This window comes from Nicotiana sylvestris, chromosome 12, assembly GCF_000393655.2.
Source record: "Nicotiana sylvestris chromosome 12, ASM39365v2, whole genome shotgun sequence".
Lineage (NCBI taxonomy): Eukaryota > Viridiplantae > Streptophyta > Magnoliopsida > Solanales > Solanaceae > Nicotiana > Nicotiana sylvestris.
In genome coordinates this window covers 162,082,727-162,104,882 of record NC_091068.1, presented here as the reverse complement: position 1 = coordinate 162,104,882, position 22,156 = coordinate 162,082,727, and the positions used below count along the sequence as shown (strand labels likewise).

General features: G+C 37.3%; 2 protein-coding genes and 1 long non-coding RNA gene across 3 annotated transcripts; 1 reads left to right on the top strand and 2 right to left on the bottom strand.

Moving 5' to 3' along the window:
- Positions 1-185: 185 nt before the first annotated feature.
- Positions 186-1,809, bottom strand: LOC104228491 (uncharacterized). The gene is made up of 3 exons (XR_711348.2): positions 1,649-1,809; positions 759-849; positions 186-425 (listed from the first exon to the last, which is right to left on the bottom strand). It is a non-coding gene; the product is annotated as an uncharacterized lncRNA (long non-coding RNA).
- A 1,153-nt stretch (positions 1,810-2,962) lies between these two features.
- Positions 2,963-7,010, top strand: LOC104228490 (peptide methionine sulfoxide reductase B5-like). Its single transcript, XM_009780956.2, has 3 exons — positions 2,963-3,445; positions 5,733-5,889; positions 6,655-7,010. The coding sequence occupies exons 1-3, from the start codon at positions 3,150-3,152 to the stop codon at positions 6,805-6,807; spliced, it is 606 nt and encodes a 201-aa protein (XP_009779258.1). The 5' UTR covers positions 2,963-3,149; the 3' UTR covers positions 6,808-7,010.
- A 2,316-nt stretch (positions 7,011-9,326) lies between these two features.
- LOC104228489 (soluble inorganic pyrophosphatase 6, chloroplastic-like) lies at positions 9,327-13,996 on the bottom strand. Its single transcript, XM_009780955.2, has 6 exons — positions 13,666-13,996; positions 12,608-12,768; positions 12,176-12,276; positions 11,871-12,052; positions 10,150-10,248; positions 9,327-9,632 (listed from the first exon to the last, which is right to left on the bottom strand). Exons 1-6 carry the CDS (start codon positions 13,906-13,908, stop codon positions 9,540-9,542), a joined length of 879 nt encoding a protein of 292 aa, XP_009779257.1. The 5' UTR covers positions 13,909-13,996; the 3' UTR covers positions 9,327-9,539.
- Between the last annotated feature and the right edge of the window lie 8,160 nt (positions 13,997-22,156).

Sequence of the window (22,156 nt, the reverse complement as noted above, 5' to 3'; positions counted from 1 at the left end):
TCAATTCTGTTATTATGACAACTGTTTGTTATATCCGTTAATTAATCATTTTTATTTGGTAATTGGTGCTTATAATTTTTTGGGTGGGGATGTTCGACACCTTCAGTTAGGTAAAAGCCTAAAAAGCAAGCGGGAAAAAATAATAAATAAAATTGCAACTCTTCCAAGAAACAAAATGGGTTCAATGATTAAAGATGATCACTGTACAAATCCAAACTAAGTTGCAAAAGGATCAAGAAAATGTAAGATGTATATTGTGATATACAACAAAACTAGCTGATCCTAGCTAGAATTATTTGCATAAAATCTTTTAAAAAAGAAGAAGCAAAGGACTAATTCCCATGACTGCATCTTAGAACAGGAAGATATCAGAGGGATCACAGCAACACTCGTCTAGGAGGCAACAACAACATAACGCTGCCAAGCTGCAAGAGAATTACAATAGGAGTAAATCCAATGTAGAAGTAGCTAAAACAAACAAAGATTGCTCGTCTATTAAATATGTAAAAAATATTTATACATTACTACTATAAAATAATAGTCGGTAAAACCTAATAATCAACGTTATATTTAAATAATTGTTACTATAATATTCCATAAGCTCAAGAATTCAAATTTATTCAACATATTTATGCTATGTTCTATATAATAAACTAAACTTTTCACTTTTCAGCTGTTCTCTCTACATAAAACCTCTGTTTAATTATATGAAAGGGAGAAGCAAATCAGTTTAATTAGGAGGCTAATTATGCTATTACCATCCCTTAAGAAAACCTCTGTTTTTACGAGGTGGAGGAACAGCATATGTTGGCGGTGGCATCACTGGAGGGGGAGGACCCTGATAATAACCTGCCACCAAAATTAAACAGCATTACGTACAAGATCAATAACTAAAAGTAAACAACACAAGTGACATTCCCAGACTGTAGGTTTTTGTTCCCAAAATCATTATCTAGATCTGAAATTTAAGCATTCTAAGAGATATTACCATGTCAGTAATTAGGTTCTTAATTTAATTTTTGTTCATATTTAATGAATTTCTTGAAAAAAATACATTAATACAAATACAAAAATTGGACTAAAGCTATTGAATTCGGTCTAACCCAAATATTTAGTCGTTCAGCATCATCGCTCCTGTCTCCACCATTCATTTCTTCACAATGCATTTTTATCTTCTCACTATTTAAGAGAACTTGCAACCATTCTAGTCATACAAGACCTCAAGTAAAATTGCATTACCTTAAAATCACCGAATATATGTATCAAGTTGCCATCATTGAAAACAGAAGATCGATGTTTAGAACATCCAGTACAATAATGTGTTTATAATCTAGCACGACGAACAATGTTAAGGCAGCATCATGTACGAAATATTGTTACACCAACAACTCATTTGTCATAATATATAGACCTACTTAAGTCAAATACATAGAAGTATGCAAATAGAATAATTAAGAACGACTATAGAATAATATGCATCTACGTATAACAACACTTTCACTATAAAAAGCCAAACTTTTTCAAAACCAAATTTCATGTTATGTTATAATATATTTTCTTTCGTAACAACACTTCACCATAACATTCAAAAATATTCAGAACAAACAAAACTGTTATAGAGAAGTTTGACGGTATATAATATAAGTACCTTGGGCTGGGTATGGAGTAGCGTACTTTGGAGGCTTGTTCATTTTCCAAAATCCAAGAGCTAGAAGAGAAGAAAAGAGATGAGATGATACTCTATATAGCTTAAATATGAATGCAAGAAAAGCTTGAGGAGAAAGAGAATATATAGCCGATCGAGTAGGATTGTGGATATAGAAAAGGAGTAAGTGAAGATGGAAAAGACAGCTCTTGGATTATATATAGTGAAATAATGAGACAGATTTGAAATGTTTTATTTCTTTTTCCTTAATTAGTAGGATGATTGGATCAAAGGTAACCTTAGTGGTAGTGTTTCGTACGAATGAAGCATCTGGGGGAGTTGAACACGTACATGCTGAATAGGGACACGTGGCGACAGTACAAGGGCTTTGAATCGTCACTGATTTGCAATATTTTTTATTTTTCATTTATCCTATGTGCAATATTTTTTATTTGACATTAAAGGTTTATCGATAGGGTAAGTAGAGGTTAAAAAATTAAGATTATTCATTTTCAAGATCACTAGTGACATTTTGCTTAAACTTTTACTGCTAGTCAAAACTCGCTAATGGGCGTCCACAATAGGCCAATATTAAATTCAGTAAAATTTCACCAATAAGATTTGGGGAGGATAAAATATAAATTTTACACTTATTTTATGACAGTATAGGAGGAATTATTTTTGAAAGACCCCAGTTCAAGAGAACAACTGCAGACGACATATCGCCAATTCCGTCCACAATAGTCCACGTTGATGCCCTGGCATTGTACTCTAAACATATCTGCATTATCCTTGGACGTGCCCAAGCAACCTCAAAAGTGTTACGCCTTTGCAAATTGCAAATACACTTTTCAAAGAACACACTCAAAATTTGCACACAAAAAGTAAAAACTTCACAATACATGCTCCTTCCGTCTCAATATGTGGCGGTGGTCCGATTTCGAAAGTTACATTAAATATTTTAAATTATTAATTATCGTAATTTATAATATTTTTTATATAACGTTTAAATTTATAAATTTTATTTTAAAAAATTTAAAATTTTTATATCTAAATTAATTAGCAAGATTAAGAAGTTTAACTTTTAATATCTTAATTATGACACATCAATTGTAATATAGAGGGAGTAAATATTTTTCCGCCTAAACTAGTACTTCCTCCGATCCAAAATAAGTGACTTTTTGATTATTTTCATATTAAGAAATTTATCTTTTAACATTAATTAGCAATAAAATTGACCATATTAACCTTATTCATATAAACACTGCTAACACATATTCCAACATTATTTATTCTAAAAATAATATGGAAAAAAATAATAATCCCTTATGGTGTCGTAGCAAAGAAGAAGAAGAGTGCAGGTACAACTGGTTAATGCAGAGCTACGTGAAGCGGTGGTAGTTAGAGAATCATCTCCAAAGCACTAGACAAATGCGTTGAATTGGTCTTTGCGTTCACCAATAAAAAAACAAATAATTACTCCTCTGTATCTTATCTTTAATTAATGGGTTCTCAGATTCTCAAAATCTCACCTTTTGCGTCTTCTTCAATTTTCAACGCCACCCCATTCTTGAGATTCCAAGCCAAAACGGTGGTCACCATTTCTAAGACCCAATTCAGGTCAAATTCCCTCGTTTCCTCATCTGGGTTTGTTCCTTTAAGTAATAATAAGAGAGGTTTGAGTGGTGGGGTTGTTGCTATGGCTTCTGCAACAGGAGGGTCCGTTCAGAAATCAGAGGAGGAGTGGCGTGCTATTCTCTCCCCTGAGCAGTTCCGTATTCTCAGACAGAAAGGCACTGAGTATGTTGTTTTGATTTCTCTCCCCTTTCCCCCCTTTATCTGTGTAATTGCAACAGTTTGAATACATACTATATGCACTCTAATGTGGAATAATATTTAAAGAATTAATCTTTTTTTAATATCCCAGAAACCCCACTGGTTTAGAACTTGTTGGATAATGGGTATGTCCCTATACCTTCCTTACAAATACCAAACCAATAGCAGGATTTTGTGTTCAAACTCGTTTGGGTGCCCCTAATCCACACATCATGTAGTCCCTTCGTTTCAATTTAGATGAGCTAGTTTGACTCGACATAAAATTTAAGAAAAAGAAAAAGACTTTTTAAAACTTGTGCCCTTAAAAGCTTAGGGATAAAAGCTTTGTGGGACCATGACATTTGTGTGGTTATAAAAGCTTCTCATTAAGGGTAAAATAAGTAAAATGAAAGAGTTTAAAGTTTAATTTTTTCCAAATTTAAAAATGTGTTATTTGTTTTGGAACAGACTAAAAAGGAAAGTACCTCATCTAATTTGAAACTAGACCACCAAATCTCTGGGGCAAATTTTGAAGAATAATCTTAAAATATGTGTATGAAGGGAGCCTTGGCGTAACTAGTAAAGTTGCTGCCATGTGACCAGGAGGTCACCGGTTCAAGTCGTGGAAACAACCTCTTGCAGAAATGCAGGGTAAGGCTGTGTACAATATACCCTTGTGGTCCGGCCCTTCCGTGAACCCCGCACACAGTTGGAGCTTAGTGCACCGGGCTGCCCTTTTTTTAATCTTAAGATATGTGTATATATAGTAGTATATATTATGAGGTACCTCCATTAACTCTACATCATGCCTTTGTTAATCCTGTGGGGTTTGTAATTAGGAATACTCTAGTGGTTTTTATGGTGTTACTCATTTTCTTATTAGTATAATTTTGCTTTCATTTTATTGTCATATAAGCTATAAAAAAAATCTGGTTTAGTTTCTTTATTTAAATTTATTGGTTGATGATAAAATTAGCAGTTATTACTGTTGGTGCAAACTTATTGCCTATGACTAGATGTGTAATGTTCAACATTTTTAGGTTTACTCTCTCCGTGTGGAGGGTTACGGATGGTCAGTTTAGGCGATAGTTACCAAATTCATGGCCTAATTTGCATGCTGAGTTCTATTTTCCTTTTTCGTTGATTCAAGTTTTCTGGAGCTGCTGTTCTTATTTTAAGCAATGCTTGTTATTTCAATTTACTTTTTAGCTTGTAAACTGATGTCAGTAACCTGTTTTAGGCGCTTATATCTTTAAAAATTGTTGTAAAATTTCTAATTGCTAGAGACATTGTTGAGATTCTGCAGTTTTGTGACTCCACTCAGTATAATCTATGACTTCCACTGAACAATATGAAACTCAGTTTTTTTATTTATGCAAGGTCGGTGAGAAAGTGTGTTACTTGACCAAGTTTAATGAAGAATAGAATGCAAGTTTATGGAGTTACTTTCTGAATTCACCCAATCTCTTGCTGGAATGGCAAGAAATCTTGAAAATGTCAGATTTTTAATGAGATTTACCAAAAGGAATTGCTTTTTGATCTTGATAAGAAAGCTGAATTACTTTTGAAATGAATATTTGTCGTGAGAGTCATTTTTATTCAAAGAACACTAGATGGGTTCTGCTTATATTGGGGGTCACATAATCAATTGCAAAGGGTTCTTCATACGACTCTTGCTTTCCTTGGTTATTTGGTCCGTCCCTATCTCTTTCCTTTTTCCTTTAATGTTGGGGGGGGGGGAGGTGCGGCCATACGTTGCAGTTTAATGGTGCTTACTAGACTGCTTTAGCTCCCTTCAAGATTTATGCACCACTTTGGCATGAGGATTAACACAATTTTGTGATTCTTGAGGTTTAGCTTCTTCATATGTTACCTTTGGAGTGGACACCATTACATATTCTGGAGATTGCCAATGTTTGACATGCAGCGCTCAGCCACAAACTATGCACGAGACACAGCTCCTAGTTGTAGAAGGCTTGTTATCTGAGTATTATCACATTTGACTGTGCATAATTGGCAGAATCTCATCTTTCTAGTCGGATATGATGCGAGATACGAGCTTCTTCAAGGATAGTTGCTTGAATTTGTTCTCTTCGTATATGCTCAGCATGTCGATTTATAAAATTCTTCACCAAGCTTGTGATTCAATATATTTTATTTCTTCTACTTTGGACTCAGATATTCAATGGGGAAAACTAAGTAACTAACGTAGTTGATTAACCCTTATTAATTGATTAAGATAAACAATTTACTATATCGAATTACTTCACAGGTATCCAGGTACTGGGGAGTATGACAAGTTTTACGGTGAAGGAATCTACCAATGTGCAGGATGCGGCACTCCCCTCTACAAGTCCACAACAAAATTCAACTCAGGCTGTGGTTGGCCAGCTTTCTTTGAGGGTCTTCCTGGAGCTATTAATCGCACTGTGAGCATCTTTCTTTTCCTCCTGGCCACATAAATATGGTTTTGTCATTTTCTTAAACCTTTAGATCATAATGCTCATTAACTGGGAGAAACATTGTTTTTGTGGAAGGGTCATCACTCCCTCTAACTTTTGGGATAGAATATAGAATTCCTAAATGAGGTTTTGTTAATATGAATGCCCTCCCTGCCTTTGGGACCAGAAGTAGGGTCTAGTCTTTCGATTTTGGGAGGATACGACTCTACGTCCCTATGTTGGCACCTTCTTTTGACTTCCTTTTGCTATGTTCCATGTTTCTATTTCTTCCTTTCCTTTCCAAAGGATACTGGAGTAAATTGTTTGTCATTCTTGAAGCTATTTGGTGGAGTAGTTAATATTTTGAATTTGAGAATGAAAACACCAACAACCCCTCCAAATATTGACAAAGTAAGGGCTCTATGAAATCTTAATTCTAGTTTGAACCTTTTGCATTTATATTTGTTTTAATTGCTCTCCCCCCACCCCTCACGACCACAAAACCCTTAAAAGAACTGCTTAGTTTTTCTCATCTGTGATTTTATGATCGATCTCACATGTCCGAACTTATTGTTATTCATATTTTCAAAAACATTAGAAATATAGAAGGTATTCCTGTTGATTTTTCTTGAATGTTTTTGGTAATGAGATTACTTGTTCAATGTTTTTATGTTGTATGGTTCCTCCTAGCAATTTTTCTAGATTTGACATTGTGGCACTGTCTAATGTGTGATATCATGGTACACTTTTCAGGCTGACCCCGATGGCAGGAGGATCGAGATTACTTGTGCAGCTTGTGGTGGCCATCTTGGTCATGTTTTCAAGGGTGAGGGGTTCCCTACCCCAACAGATGAGCGCCATTGTGTCAACAGTATTTCCCTCAAGTTTGCACCGGCAAATTCCTAGTCCATCGGACTGAGGATGTTATGGTTATCACAGCTTTATAAGATACTACATTAACTACTGATGACAGTGTTGTGTTTTGGAAATAAAAGTTACTTTTAGCCTTGCGCTCTCGTGGAACTGATCCTTAACCTTTTGTAATGTAGCTTCAACATATAGGAAAAACTGGGCGAGTTTGATATAAATATTTCATGAGTTTGATGTAACTGCCATTTTAGGTACGGAATGCTGCTCATACGTCAAGTGCAAGTCCTGTTTCCTATGTAAGGGTAGAGCCTGAGTATTAGATATTCCATCGATGGGAATGGTTTGAGAGTGTCACCATCATAGAACTCTTCACCAGTATATGCAACTCCATCCATCGCTTGTATACAAAGTGTTCTGAGAAGCTGAAGCTTCCCAAGTATAGGTAAGTTATAGATCTTCAATAGTTGATCAAAACAATCAGCAGCAGTTTCAGAAAGCCCCAATCTGGAAAGTTGATTCTGGATATGCTCTGATACATAGTTTTTTGAGTTTAAACTATGTATCAGAGCTATTAACCTTTCTATAAATTACCACATATGAAGTGGGGGCCTTTGTCAGTTTCAAATTGTGCTCTTCATTCCCACTTCCCATTGGAAGTACCGAAGCTAAAAAGGCGACTCAATTAGGTTATCACAAGATGGCAGGCGCAGGATTCACAAATTACATGGGTTTCGGATAGTATGTGGGAGCTTCTGGATTGACTGAGAGAGAGATCTAGGTTTCTCAGACATATCAAAGCTCTAATATATTCATGCATTCTTTTGATGCATCCACTCAAATCCAGGACTCGCGAGTATATAAAGTTTACAGGTAGAAAGAAGGAGTATATCTGCTGCTACTAGGAAACAAGAATTTGAGTGTTCATGGATGCCTAAGGTGAATGAAGCTGGATTGAAAATTACAAAGGACTGACAAGTGATGAACATGTACTAGGTTATCTTGGGCAAAATTCTCACCCGACGAAGCTGCCCGCAGTTCTTGCAAGATCATGTAGAGTCAAATATCTTGACTTCTTGAATGGATGATAAGCACAGTCATTGAGATATTGGCTGCAACTGTGATCTGTTCCTCTTGACATGATAGCCACAGAAATTCTAAAACGAACAAAGCAGACCTTCCTTTGGTACTTGTTCATATACAATCAAGGGTACATTTCTTGAATTCTTATCTATAATGCCAACTATAACATCACTCACCTCAATAACCTAAAGATTTGATCATCTTGATCGCATAAAAAGGGTAGCCCGATGCACAAGCATCTTGTGTTGAGGTTCGTGGAAGGACCGCACCCAAGGGATGTGATCTAGTAGCCTATTTTAGCGCAAGCATTAGTAGTCGCTCCCACAGTTCGATCACCTTGATTGCATGCCTCCAATAAATTGCACGTATAAGTTAACTCAAAAAAGCATAGCCTTTTGCATTACCCAGAGAATATTAACATAAAATAAGTGTTAAACAACAACAGCAGCCAGGTGAAAGTCCACAAATAAAAGAAGTCTTAAGCTCATAAAAATTGTACCAGCGATTATAAATAAGATCAACTATTAATGCCTAAGTTTACCCTTTAGGACATAAATGCTGCTCAATAATGGCATATATTTTACACCCGAATCAACTAGACAGCTTCCTCACTGTACAGGTCATTATTTACTAATCCAGCTTCTGAGTTAGTCCCAATTGCTCATTTATCGGCCACCATATAATGATATCCTATATTCTACTATTTGGTGTAAGAGTATTCTCTTTTGTATAAGACACCTTTGCTAATCCGATAGATGAATGTGGTTGTGTCACACATTCCATATCTAAATATTTCTCACATTGACTTGGTGTACCACTAATGAAATATTTTTCAGTTGTCAAAAGAATTACTGTAAAACATTTTCAGCTCTGCTTCAGTCAACAAGATTCAGGGATCAGGAGTTCAGTACACAAGAGAGTCCAGGCTTGATACCCATTAGTCTATGCAAATCCATGGAAGTAACAATAGTAAAAATAGCACGGGTTAGCCGGTCTGAAAACTGACTATTCAAAAATAGCCAGCGTTTGCAAAGTCATTGAAAGATAGCTACTATTTTGCTGCAACACGAAAAGTTCCAGCATAATATACTGAAGATCGGTGCACCTGTGTATGAACTTCCAGCATATTATTCTGGAACTCCAACGCGCGGAGAGTTCCAGTATAATATACTGGAGATTGGAGCACCTGTATATGAACTTCCAGCATATTATACTGGAGTATTTTTCGGATTTTGAACAGTGTTTTCGTTCAGATTTATTTTTACATGGAAAATGGCTAAATTTCGATTACTTTTCAAACTGTGGCTATTTTTGAATGACCACTTGTAACCTGTTACGACTGCAGCTAATGGAAAATAGGGTAGGTGGAATCATGCAACACCCAGGAAGCTTGCAAAAAATCTCTTGTAATTTTGTAATCAAGAAACATTGATACTCCTTGATTTATGCAATTAGAGGTCAAAGATCAATTAAGCTATATCTGAATCTTTTTCCTCATATAGCTTTAAAAATCAAATTCGTGCAGAGATACGTACAGATGAAAAATCAGTATCTTTTTATACTGAGTGAATCTTATGAACTCATTTCCACCTCACACATGAGGACAGAGTAAAAGAATTACAAGGGTTTCAACATCCAGTTCAGTTTACAGCAAAAAAACTCTCTGTTCAAGCTTTATCAATCCGCATCTACACAAGTGAAAGGTCACCAGCAGGGATAGATCTCTTAACAAGCTTTGCCCAAGACTCGTTGGTTTCCGTAATAATCTTAAGGGAATAATCCTGTGATTGCAAATGAATTAGATAATCAGCAGGGTCATGCAGAGCAGAACAGGCAATTCTAACTATGCAAAGCCAACTAGCACAGGCTTGTGTAACTGGACAAAGTTTTTAACCTCCTTTGTTTTACGTTCTTTTGGGGGCATTGGGAGATAAAATGTATGCAAAAGTAATAAATATCATTATTCTTCACTCACTCATGTCATTATGTGCTAAACTTTCACTCTTACAGGAAAACACATAAAAGATATTATATAATTATTCACTGCGAAAGAGGGACAAAAAGATTTTATCTTCACATGGAATAACTGAGATGCGATCCCCAAATGTGGAGATCAAAATTTTGCTTAGCACCAACAACCATTAAAAACTTAAGATCGGTCTCTTTCAATGCATATAATCTCAACACAGTAATAGATACGCAGAAAGTCAGAAACAGGGAGCTTTAACAGATAGTAACAAATTTTCCCAATATTTCATCAGTATGAAGAAATCAACATAATAATGTTCAAGAGGGTACCTTGTTAGCTGGCTTGTTTCCAAGTCCAAACTTGTTAGCAGGCTTTCCGTCAGGAATCTTATAGTCTCTAAACCAGTCTCTGATAGCTGTCAGAGTGCCCTGAAAATTTCAGAGGATCAGTTTGAGATATTCACAAGTTGAAAGAATAGAAGATCTCAGTATATATATACACACACACACATATATATATTAGATTATTATGCAAAGTGCTGATTTAGCTCATTAATAGCTACCTTAGTCATGACTTGAAATAACCATTTTGAACCTACACTGTTAAATGCTATAACAGTGTTGGCTTTCTAAAGGCATTGAAGCATTACTTGAGCACAGTATAGAACAGGTTTGCCTCTTTTTTGCTGTTAATGTTCAAGAGAATTTGGTCAATCCAAATGAGATAGCAAAAGAAAATCAAGGAACCTAACTCAGCACTTAGTGGAAATCTTTTCAGTAAGTGTCCTTAAGAACCACAGCAAGCTTTGATAAATCAGAAGTATTCATTAATACCACACCAAATAGAGTGGAAAAATATGTACAAGACATGGATGCGGCTCAACCCCAATTATCTGCCCAACCATCTATATATCATTGACCTTTTAAAGTACCACAGTCGAGAACCTCCAAAGTTTCATTCCACGTAACTGATTTGATCCAGTAAGAATTACTAATTGTGGGTATTGATGCACTAAACATTGGAAGCAATGCAGTTCAGTAAAGGTCATCAAAAAGGTATGGAACACTAATATCATAGAAGTTAAGGATCTGGGTAGAGGAAACATGTATAGGACTAGGATAGACTTTGAGAAGTGCATGTAATTACTTCAAGTAAGAAGACGAAGCAGCCACACTTAAATGCAACAAAAACTCCGCAATGAGGATTTCTCCTCATGCAATTTGAATGGATCATCAAAAGCAATGTGGCCGTTTTTGCATGATTACTGCAATGTTTGTGGAAATAACAGAAAGCCTTGAGGATCTTGTTGTAGAGACCAAATTTCTTACCTTTTCCGCGTGATATATGGTATGGATACTTGGCATGCTCTGTTATTCTCTTATTCATCGTACTAATATTTAATAAGGAGGCTATTGATTTGCCTATAATAGCCAATAAATAATAGAGAGGAAGCGTTGGTGTCCATCTTCATCTGTACTACTACAGTTGTTTGTGCAACTTAAATGGTGGAACTTCACATAAGGACTGGTGACTGTTACTTAGACAAACTAGGCCTCCTTCAAGCAAAAGTTCATTTGGGAGCAGAAATTTGCAATGAACGGTTAGTGTTTTGCTGGGAAAGATTCGTCTACCAGCAGTTATAAGAGGAGCTTTGCCTGGATAACTTTGACCATTGTCTACTTGCTTTAAACCCTCATTCCAACAAAGTATGTAGCTAATTTCTGAAACCAGCAAGGTCCGCATAAATGTTACTTCTTTCTATTATTTCTATTGCTGTTCTTAGGCAATGATCATTGACCAACTTTTCAGAACTTCTACTCACTGGTTCCAATTGAAGAAGTAAATTATGGATAATTAACTAAACCAAAGAACACAGCCGTAAACATATAAAGTTGAAAAATCCACAAAGAAAAATATCTTTAACAGGACACATATGCACAAAAAAGAGAGTGCCAGACAATGATGATGCATGAAGATTTATAAAATCATCTGCAGCCTGAGAGTAAAGAAGAGTGAAAAAAATAAGAGCTTTATTGCATTCAAAGCATACCGGAAAATGTTTCTCCACATCATCAATATCATTGACAAGTGACGCTCGGGGATCATCTAGGGAAATAGCAACTATTTTCCAGTCAAGTTCTCCTTCATCAATCATTGCCAAAGCAGCTAAAGGTTTGACCTTCAAGACCTGGCGAATTTTAGCACGGCTTTCCCCAATCTCGACAACATCAACTACATACAAATTAGTCATCAAGAAAGTTAATCAGCTAAGCCATCTTCTAACTTGTTTGTTGCCTTTTTGATGGATGGTTAGAAGAAAGCTTGTTTAACAATTTATGAGTGATGGAAATATACCAGGGTCATTATCTCCAAATGCCCCCTCAACTTCAGCATTTGCAAATGAAGGGTCTTCCCAGGTTTGAGGAAGCAATCCATAGTTCCAATGAATATTATATCTGAGAATGGTACAAAGACGTGCATCAAATCAAACAAGGAACCAACACGACATCATGAATTTAGTAACTTCATGCAACTATCATAACAGATTATGTGCGAAAAGCTATTAGCTTTATCAGCCAAAGATTGATGATCGAGATGTGTCTGTCAATGTTTAACAATAAGCATTAGACAACAGACTAAACCCTATTGGTCCTCAGCAGTTAACTCATGTAGCACAAGGCCACAGGGAAACTGATGGGCCAAATAGACTAGTCCACAGGACACAACAAGATAGTAATAGATCATACTAAAAGTAAGTTGGGAAATAGTGCCACAGAATGGTCTTACGGGTAGTATCTAAGTTTCCCCTTCTTTGTGTCTTGTTTAATTGGTGTGTACAGCTCATCTGTAGCAACTTCCATCTTTGCACTCGATTCTTTAGGAATTTCAGCAATAAAATTGAAAACACCATCACCTAAATGCAGTGGTATGTCATGCCAAGGGGACACCTGCAGATCACATGAATGTGAAAACAATGACTAGAACTAATATGCTCATGTGAACTATAGAGTTCAAACTTATGTTGACAAGTGAAAGTTAACAAAAAATGAAGAACATTCAGAACAAAATACATTAAAGAAATAAAAAGGGCAGCCCGGTGCACGAAGCACAACCTACCCTAATGCAAGCATTAGTGGCTGCTTCCACGGCTCAAATCCGTGACCAGATTGGTCATGCAAAGATAACTTTGCTTCAAGACTCCTCTTCAAATATATTGTAAGAAATATAATAGTAAAATTATTATGTGACTTCATTCTTTTTCCTTCTTTTAATTGGATTTCGTTTGTTGCTTCCTCTTATCTGTATCTTCTTAATCGAGACAATATGCAAACGGCTTAACTTTTATAAACTGATAGCATAAAGAACTTGTACTATAGCCATCTTGTAGGTGTGAATCCATAATTTGGAAAATCCCTGCTACAACAGATTAAAGTACACCAACATATAACTTCCCTGCACTGTCAGTATATACCTTAAAATCCATGTGCAAAAACTTCAACATTTCACATGAACAGGAATGACAGAATGAAGCTCCAAATTAAGCCTTCAATCCATGAATTTTAAACATAAAATACATTTCAACTCTCTCCAAGTCTCAACATAAGTACGACGCAACAAGACACTGACTTTTAAAATTCTCAATTCCTCTTTTTCGGAAGTAAACTCGATATTACTAAATGAATAATATTCCAATAGAGTGATAAATATATCCAAGGAGTCAACAATTCAACGTCCAATTGAACGAAATGAATGCAGATTCATATACAGTAAACTCTAACTAGTTCAGCATTAACATCTAACTGATTAATTAATTGATTTTGAGATAAGCAGAGGGAAGTGTTCACCTTTTTGCCTGAATCGTCAACGAAAAAGACACGATAATCTAAAGTTTCGGGCTGGCCTTGTTCTTTGATTTGAATCTGAGGATTATAAATAGCAGTGCAAGTGAAAAGTCGGCTCCTGTGTGCAGCAGCAGGTCCATTGCGAAAACAAAGGTTGAAACTATTGGGCTTTTGGAGAGGAATTTTGGATATAAGAGAAGTTGTTAGAGTGTTGTTTGCTGATACCATTACTCTTGCAGCCGCCATTGTTGCCTTTGCTGCTGTTTAATAGAGAAATGGAGAACTGAAAAAACAATAGCAGCTGCTGTTATCACTGATTTAACTGCAACCGCAGGCTTGGAATAAATTTATACTTTAGTTTGACTCTAGAGTTTTAAGAAAAGAAAAAAAGAAGAAGATTTTGGTAACTCGGGGTCTTAAAAGTTTAACGGGTAAAAAGTTTGTGGGGCCATAACATTTGTGTGGCTATAAATGCTTCTCATTAAGGATAAATGAGTAAAATGAAAGAGTTTAAAATTAAATTATTTCCAAATTTAGAAATGTATCATTTATTTTGGAACGGACTAAAAAGGAAAGTAACTCATTTAATATGAAACGGAGAAAATAGTAACACTTTCTCTTTGTCTCTTTCTTTTTTTGGAAAATAAAATCATTCAATTTTTTTTTGAAAAAATAAAAAAGTAAACATACAACAAAACTAAAGGTATTCAAAAGTTAATATTTTTACGTAAAAAAATTAATTTTATATACATAGTTTAATTTGTGGAGGGTCTCTCGAAAATAGCATCTCTTATTTTAAGGTAGGGATAAGGTCTGCGTACACTCTACCTTCACAAACCCTCACTATATGGGATTGCACTGAATTTTTTGTTGTCGTTGTTGTTGTTGTTGTTGTATATACATAGTGTAATTTGGCAGCGAATGGGCTTCACATAAATCCTCTTTTTCCACTCTAGCTTCGCCCATGTTCAAAATGTATGATATCATGTTAATCTTATATAAGTTTCATATAGATTTCAATCTAATTCACCTTAGAAAATTTAATTTACTTTTTCTATTTTATCAAAATAGTTTTTAATTTTTTTAAAATTTCTTCCACATTCTTTAATGTAAGTAATTCAAATAAAAAATCATAATTATATTTTTAGTCAAATGCTCAAATATTATCAGTATGTCTCACAAAAACAAAAATTCAATTTTATATCCACAACTTACTACAAATACCATCATATGAAATGCAAAAAAGTGACTATTTAATTTGTTATCACTCCACATTTAATATTCACATTGCAGTACCACTAGTTTCTGCCTTTCTTGTATATTCTTTTTTATCATTTTCCATTAATGCAAAACGGAAATTAGTGGTAACACATCATAAAGAATTTGACCAAAAAAGTAGGAAACAAATCATAAAGAAGACTGTTATTATACAACAACAACGACCCAGTATAATCCCACAAGTGGAATCTGGGAAGGATAATATGTACGCAAACTTTACCTCTACCCGAAGGGTAACAAAATAAAAGAGATACGTAAATGATTTTGGGAATCATAAGAATCGGAGCCCAATGAGATAAAATATTGTCAATCTGTTGTAATAAATACTTACCTTAATCTACGCTTCTAAAAAAAAAATCCTTATGTTACTACAAAATACAAATTGACGCACTAGAAATTGCAAATTGCATAAGAGGAATAGTTTTTTTCAAAATTAGGGTGCTAAATTAACTTATGTTCTACTAAATAATTTTTGCAGAAGATTTAAATTATTTATTATCACTTTGATTTAAGTAGGATATTTGCTCGCTCAATGATTGGAAGAAATGTAACTTTTTATTTCGAGGTGTAACTCAGTTAGCACAAAAAGAAGAAATACAGCGCAATATAAAAAGTATGGATTCATATTTTTTAGTGCCCCTAATTGGTTTTGTGATTTTGCTCATTGCAGCTAATCGAGCTGTTGAAGTAAATGAGATGTGGAAGGTGTTGGAAAATAAGTGATAATATTGATCAAGAACAAAGGAAATTTGTATACGTTAGAAATCGGGGTTACCCGATTTCGTGGGCTCGAGGGTCACTTCAAAAGTGAGATTGAAATAGACCAGGAGCGAGCTCGATGGGAGGCTTCGAAGATCGAAGTGCTCGATGAACACCGAGGCCAAGTATGACCGACCTCGAGATAATACCGTTATGGTCCCATAACAGAAAGAGCAAAATTCTCGCAGTGATCCTAGGATCACGGCGTAAATTCCGGAACGGATTTGTACTAGGCGGTTAGACAGCAGTATAATAAGATTCCCTACTACAATTAGAATTGTACCTTATTAAAAATTTCCGTACTATATAAAGGGGACCCCAATCATTTGTAAAGACCATCAATCATTGAGAAGAGAATATACGTCTTCACTGTCTTGCCTACTGCTCATCTGAATCATTTTATTACTGTTTTATTGTTGTTGTTCTTTTACCTTGAGGTCGTTCTTGCTCGAGGTCGAGGTCTATTTACACTATTGGTTTGACTTGCCTTACTCTTAAATTTACATATTAGATTCCTTGTTTATCAATTAGTATTGGATTAAATCACATATCTTTAAAACCACAAAACAAGTTTAATTGTTACTCGGATTTTAGGGTAAACAGTTTGGCGCCTACCGTGGAGCTAAAGATAATAGTAATCATTTCAGTACTGATTCTGATAACACACGTTATTTTCACACTTGTTCTTGTCATGAATTTTTGTTCTCAGGTTAAAATATGTCAAACTCACAAAACGCACACGTCCATGGCGATGAGGGTCTTCGATTTCACGGGGAAAATAACAATGTAGTTGCTCCGGGAGCCGGTGTACCACCGATTAACCCTGGGGAAGTGCCGATTGTAGAACTAGTCGACATGTTCACACATTGCTTTGAACGGAGACTTAGGCGCAGGCCCCGGAGGAAGTGTACGTAGGGAAGCCCGATCTGGTGGCTAAGGAACGCAAGGTATAGGAGACGGGGGAGTTAGTCTCCAAGTAATATTCGAGATGCTACAGGCTTAACAGGTTGCTATCGCTCAGCTTCAAAGCCAACATAAAACTCCAAGTGTGGTCGAACTAGAAATCACTCGCCGAACCAAGCCAGTGCCAGAAAGATCAAACGATAATGGGTCGGGGACCGATCCCTTGATTATGAGGATGCTTGAGCAGCTCACCAAAAGAACCGAGTCGTGAGAGAAAAGGATTGAGGATAATGACAAAAAAGTGGAAACATACAACTCCCAGGTTGACCAAATACCAGGGGCACCACCGATATTGGAAGGACTAGATTCTAAAAAGTTTGTGCAAAGACCCTTCCCCCTAGTGCGGCTCTGAAGCCAATCCCCAAGAAGTTCCGTATGCCTGAGATTACCAAGTATAACGGAACGATCGATCTGAATGAACACGTCACCTCGTATACGTGCACCATCAAAGGAAATGACTTGGAAGATGACGAAATTGAATCCGTACTGCTGAAGAGGTTCGGGGAGACTCTATCCAAGGGTGCCTTAATATGGTATCACAACTTACCTCCTAATTTTATTGGTTCGTTTACTATGCTTGCAGATTCTTTTGTAAGAGCACACGCCGGAGTCGTTAAAATTACAACGAGGAAGTCAGACCTTTTCAAGGTAAGGTAGAAAGATAACGAGATGCTCAGGGAATTCGTATCTCGGTTCCAAGCAGAGAGAATGGATTTGCCTCCAATCACCGATGACTGGGCTGTTCAAGCTTTCGCTCAAGGCCTCAACACCCGAAGTTCCATAGCTTCACAGCAGTTAAAGCAAAGTTTACTTGAGTACCCGGCTGTCACTTGGGCCGACGTACATAATTGGCATCAGTCGAAGATTAGGGTCGAGGATGATCAACTGAGGACTCCTTCGGGTTCTGTTTATCCTAACAGGCCCATGGATAGGATCGAAAAGGACATTGATCGAGAGCCGAGGTCGAGTAGAGATTAATATCAACCATATAACGGAGACCGTAGAGGCAGCGGGTCTAGGCAAAGCTTCGCACAAAATGAGAGGAGAAATGATACGAGGTCAAAATTCACGGGGTCTTGATGCCGAGGAAGATCACGTTAAATATCCAAAATCTGAATAAAGGTATGATGCCAGTACAATCCTTTCTATTTTTTCGACCAACACTTGCAGGTTTTCGACAAGGATCGACATGAGGCTTTGGACCTTAAAGCACGCATTGCACTCTTTTTCCCTTAGACCTTTTTTTGTCCCAAATGGGTTTTTCCGGCGAGGTTTTTAATGAGGCAACCATTATTCGTGCTAACTTAGAGCAATTCAACAGTATCCGAGGTTCCCTACAATAATCATCGAGTACTGGAGGGCATTACCATTGATGTCTACTTTGTGACAAGGAAATCACTTCGTGACAGCGGGTCTCGATAGGATATTGTTGTAAGGGTCAAACGATCAGATGAACCGTGCCCCTATAGGTTACTTGAGCCCTGATATCAAACATGCCCCCATGTAAAATCATCTATTGAGAGAAGTATTTTTCTTTGCCGATATCTCATGCCTTTAGAAAAATTTCCTATTTTATACTCTTGATCTATTGTGTAAACAGGCTTAAGGGCCGATCGAGAAGGAAGATTCGAACAACTAACCTCGCGCTTAAGGACTGCCGTCTGAAAAACGAACGAAATCAAACTACTAAAATTTTGAGACCATAAGACCTTAAAGGCAACCCTTGATTTTACAGGCCACAGCCACCTCACTCGGGGACTGACACTTCGGGCAAGCTCGAAGTGAAATGGAAAATAAGCCCAAAGGGCGAGTTCCGAACCAAAAAGGCTACGACCAAATTTAGCGCGGATCGGAGACATCCGAAATCCGTAACAAATACAAAAGCCCAGGGGCTATCTTAACCCGAGTTCGAGTACACTCTCATTTGGGGACTATCTATAAAGTCTAAGGGCTAACTTTACTTCGAGTTTGAGTAAATCCTCACTCGACTATAAAGCCTAAGGGCTAACTTTACTTTGAGTTCGAGCAAGTCCTCACTCGATCATAAAAGCCCAATGACTATCTTAACCCGAGTTCGAGAAAATCCTCACTTGGGGACTATCTATAAAGCCTAAGGGCTAGCTTTACTTCGAGTTCGATCAAATCCTTACTCGACTATAAAGCCTAAGGGCTAACTTTACTTCGAGTTCGAGAAAGTCCTTACTCGATCATAAAATCCCTAGGGCTATCTTAACCCGAGTTCGAGAAAATCCTCACTCGGGGACTATCTATAAAGCCTAAGGTCTAACTTTACTTCGAGTTCGAGCAAATCCTCACTCGACTATAAAGCCTAAGGTCTAACTTTACTTCGAGTTCGAGCAAGTCCTCACTCGATCATAAAAGCCCAAGGGCTATCTTAACCCGAGTTCGAGCAAATCCTCGGTCGAGGACTATCTATAAATCCTAAGGGCTAACTTTAGTTCGAGTTCGAGCAAATCCTCACTTGACTATAAAGCCTAAGGGTTATTTTTATTTCGAATTTGAGCAAGTACTCACTCATTAAGCCCAAGGGTTATTCGAGTTCGAGAAAATTCTCACTCGGGGAGTATCTTTCGAGCCCAAGGGCCACCTTATCTCAAGTTCAAGCATGTCCTCACTTGGCCATAAAGCCTAAGGGCTATTTTAATTTCAAGTTCGAGCATGCACTCACTCAACCATCAAGCCCAAGGGCTACCTTACCTCGTCGACTGTTTAGCCTAAGAGCTACTCAAACTCAAGTTCAAATGGTCATTCAGGGTCCATTGATTAGAAACGATCGAGGGCAGTACTTATTGTCGGTCATTACCATCTCAAAACTTTGGACATTCAAAAAGAATTTTATGCTAAGACGCTTTGACCCGCACAAAAGGGTAACAGATTCAGAAGCAATGAAAGGAACAAAAGCTTTGTATAAACCTTTTTACAAGGGCTATATGTCACGATCAAGAGTTCCTCGCAAGGGCCGATTAGCCTCAAAAGCAAAAAATTACAAAGAGCACAAAACCTAAGCAGCACGATCCTTATCGGCAGAAGTGTCTTCACCCTTAGAATCTTCTCCACCGCCGGACTCGCTAGAGTTCTCGGAGTCTTCCTCGGGAAAGGCCAGGTTCTAAGCTTTTGTTTCCTCAGTCGCTTATGTCACGATGATGATGTCGTGGCAAATCAGAGTAAAGATCAATGACTCAATTCGTTTCTTGTTGTTATACTCCAAAAAACAAGGGGACTATCTGTATATGGTAGAAATTGAGGCTACCCAATTTCGTGAGCTCGAGGGTCACTTCAAGAGCTAGATCGTAATAGACTAGGAGCGAGCCCGATGGGAGACTTCGAAGATCGAAGTGCTTGATGAACACCGAGGCCAAGTATGACCGACCTCGAGATAATACCGTTATGGTCCCATAACAGAAAGAGCAAGATTCCCATAGTGACCCTAGAATCACGACGTAAATTCCTGAACGGATTTGTACTAGGCGGTTAGACAACTGTATAATAAGATTCCTGTCATGACCCCGGTTTGCCCTTTGTAAACCATCGTGACGACACCTAGTTCCCTGCAACTAGGTAAGCCTAATAATACAGAAAACAACCAATTTTCAACATAAAATAATTTTAAACAGAAATAGAGTAATAAAATAGCGTTTAAAAGTGCCGCTTGACATACACGACATTAACTCTCAAAAATTAATACATATTCCCAAAACCAAGAAACCCATGAATCACAAGCTAAGGATACTACATAGTGCACTAACTCCAGAATAGTCTAAAACAAAGTAAATACAGAAGGGTGGTAACTACAATGAGAGAATGGAGAGAGACTTCTCGGTCTGCGGACGCGGCAGATATACCTCGAAGTCTCCGAAGGGTCGCCTCACCTCAAGGATGGTAAGTCTGAGTCGGAGTACCTAGATCTGCACATAGAAAAACAAGCGCAGAAAAGGCATGAGTACACCACATTGGTACTCAGTAAGTGCCAAGCCTAACCTCGGTTGGGTAGTGACGAGGAAGGTCAGGGCCCTACTAAGGTTAAATAAAATATAAAGTTCGACAGTGTAGAACAGAACAGTATAAATAAGTACAACAATAAAAGTAACACAAGATATAAAAGGGCAACAATAACTATTACAGAGACAAGGTAAACAAATAAAGAAGTACGGTTCAGCACCAAGATAGAAACCGAGGATCTCCCAGGATATCGTCCTGTAGTCCCAAAAATACATATCCAATGGATCTCCCGGGATCCCGTCCCATAGTCCAACTCATAGTGCGCGAGGATCTACCGGAATCCCGTTCTGTAGTCCCAAATGTAAATACCTAGCACTGGGGGAATCTACCGGGTGCATTCCCGTAGTTCCATATAACTGTGCAGGGGGATCTACCGGAATCCCACATCTGAAGTCCCAAATGTAAACAGACAAGGGGGGAGCTACCTGAATCCCACATCCATAGTCCCAATGTAAATACACACCAGCAACAGGAAGAATATTCAGAAATGTCAATTTTCATATTAAGGCAAACAAGTAATTCTAGCCTAGCATGCTGTACAGAATTCAGGTAAGGCAGTTGGAGCAAATACAACAATTAAATCACTTAGACATGCTTTCCTAAGCTAACAACAGACTTAATAGTGCAAGTAATAAAAATATGAAAGGAAACATACTAGTAATTACTTAATGAAAAAGCGGATTTCCAACAATTAGCACACGTACGCACTAGTCACCTCACATACAAGGCATATCAATTACCAAATAAACCAAATCCTAAGGGGAAGGTCCCCCACACAAGGTTAGGCAAGCCACTTACCTCGAACCAGCTCAAATCAATCCGAAACCACGCTCTTGCCATGAGTACTCGAATCCAAATGGACCAAATCTATTCAATTAAATTTTATAATGTAAATAACACTTCAAGTAACTGATTCTACAAAGAAATTCTAAGCTAATGTGCGAATTTAGGTAAAATGACCAAAATGCCCCTCGGGCCCACGTCGCGGAATCGGATAAAATTTACATTTCTAGAATCCTAACACTCTCACGAGTTTAGCCATACCAAAAGTACCAAAATCGGACCTCAATTGATCCCTCGAATCACCACTCAAATGCCTCTAATTAATCAAGCCCTAACCCACAAATTACCACTGATTTTCCTTAATTTTTCATGCTTAAGTTGATAAAAATTATTCCAATAATGAGTTTAGGGACCAAGGACCTTACCCCAATGAACTCCTCTAAAAATACCTCTTGAAAAGTGCTTCCCAATCTTCTCCCCGTTTGAAATATGGTGAAAAATAGCTAAATTTCGCGAAAGCAAGTATTTATATATTTCTGCACAGCGATTTCTGCATCTGTGGCTCTAGGACTGCATCTGCGGTCCCGCTTTTGCGGACCAATAGTCGCATCTGCGACAATCACTAACTCAGCCTGATTTTTGCATCTGCGACTCCCCATCCGTAGATGCGGTACTGTTCCTGCGGAAATTC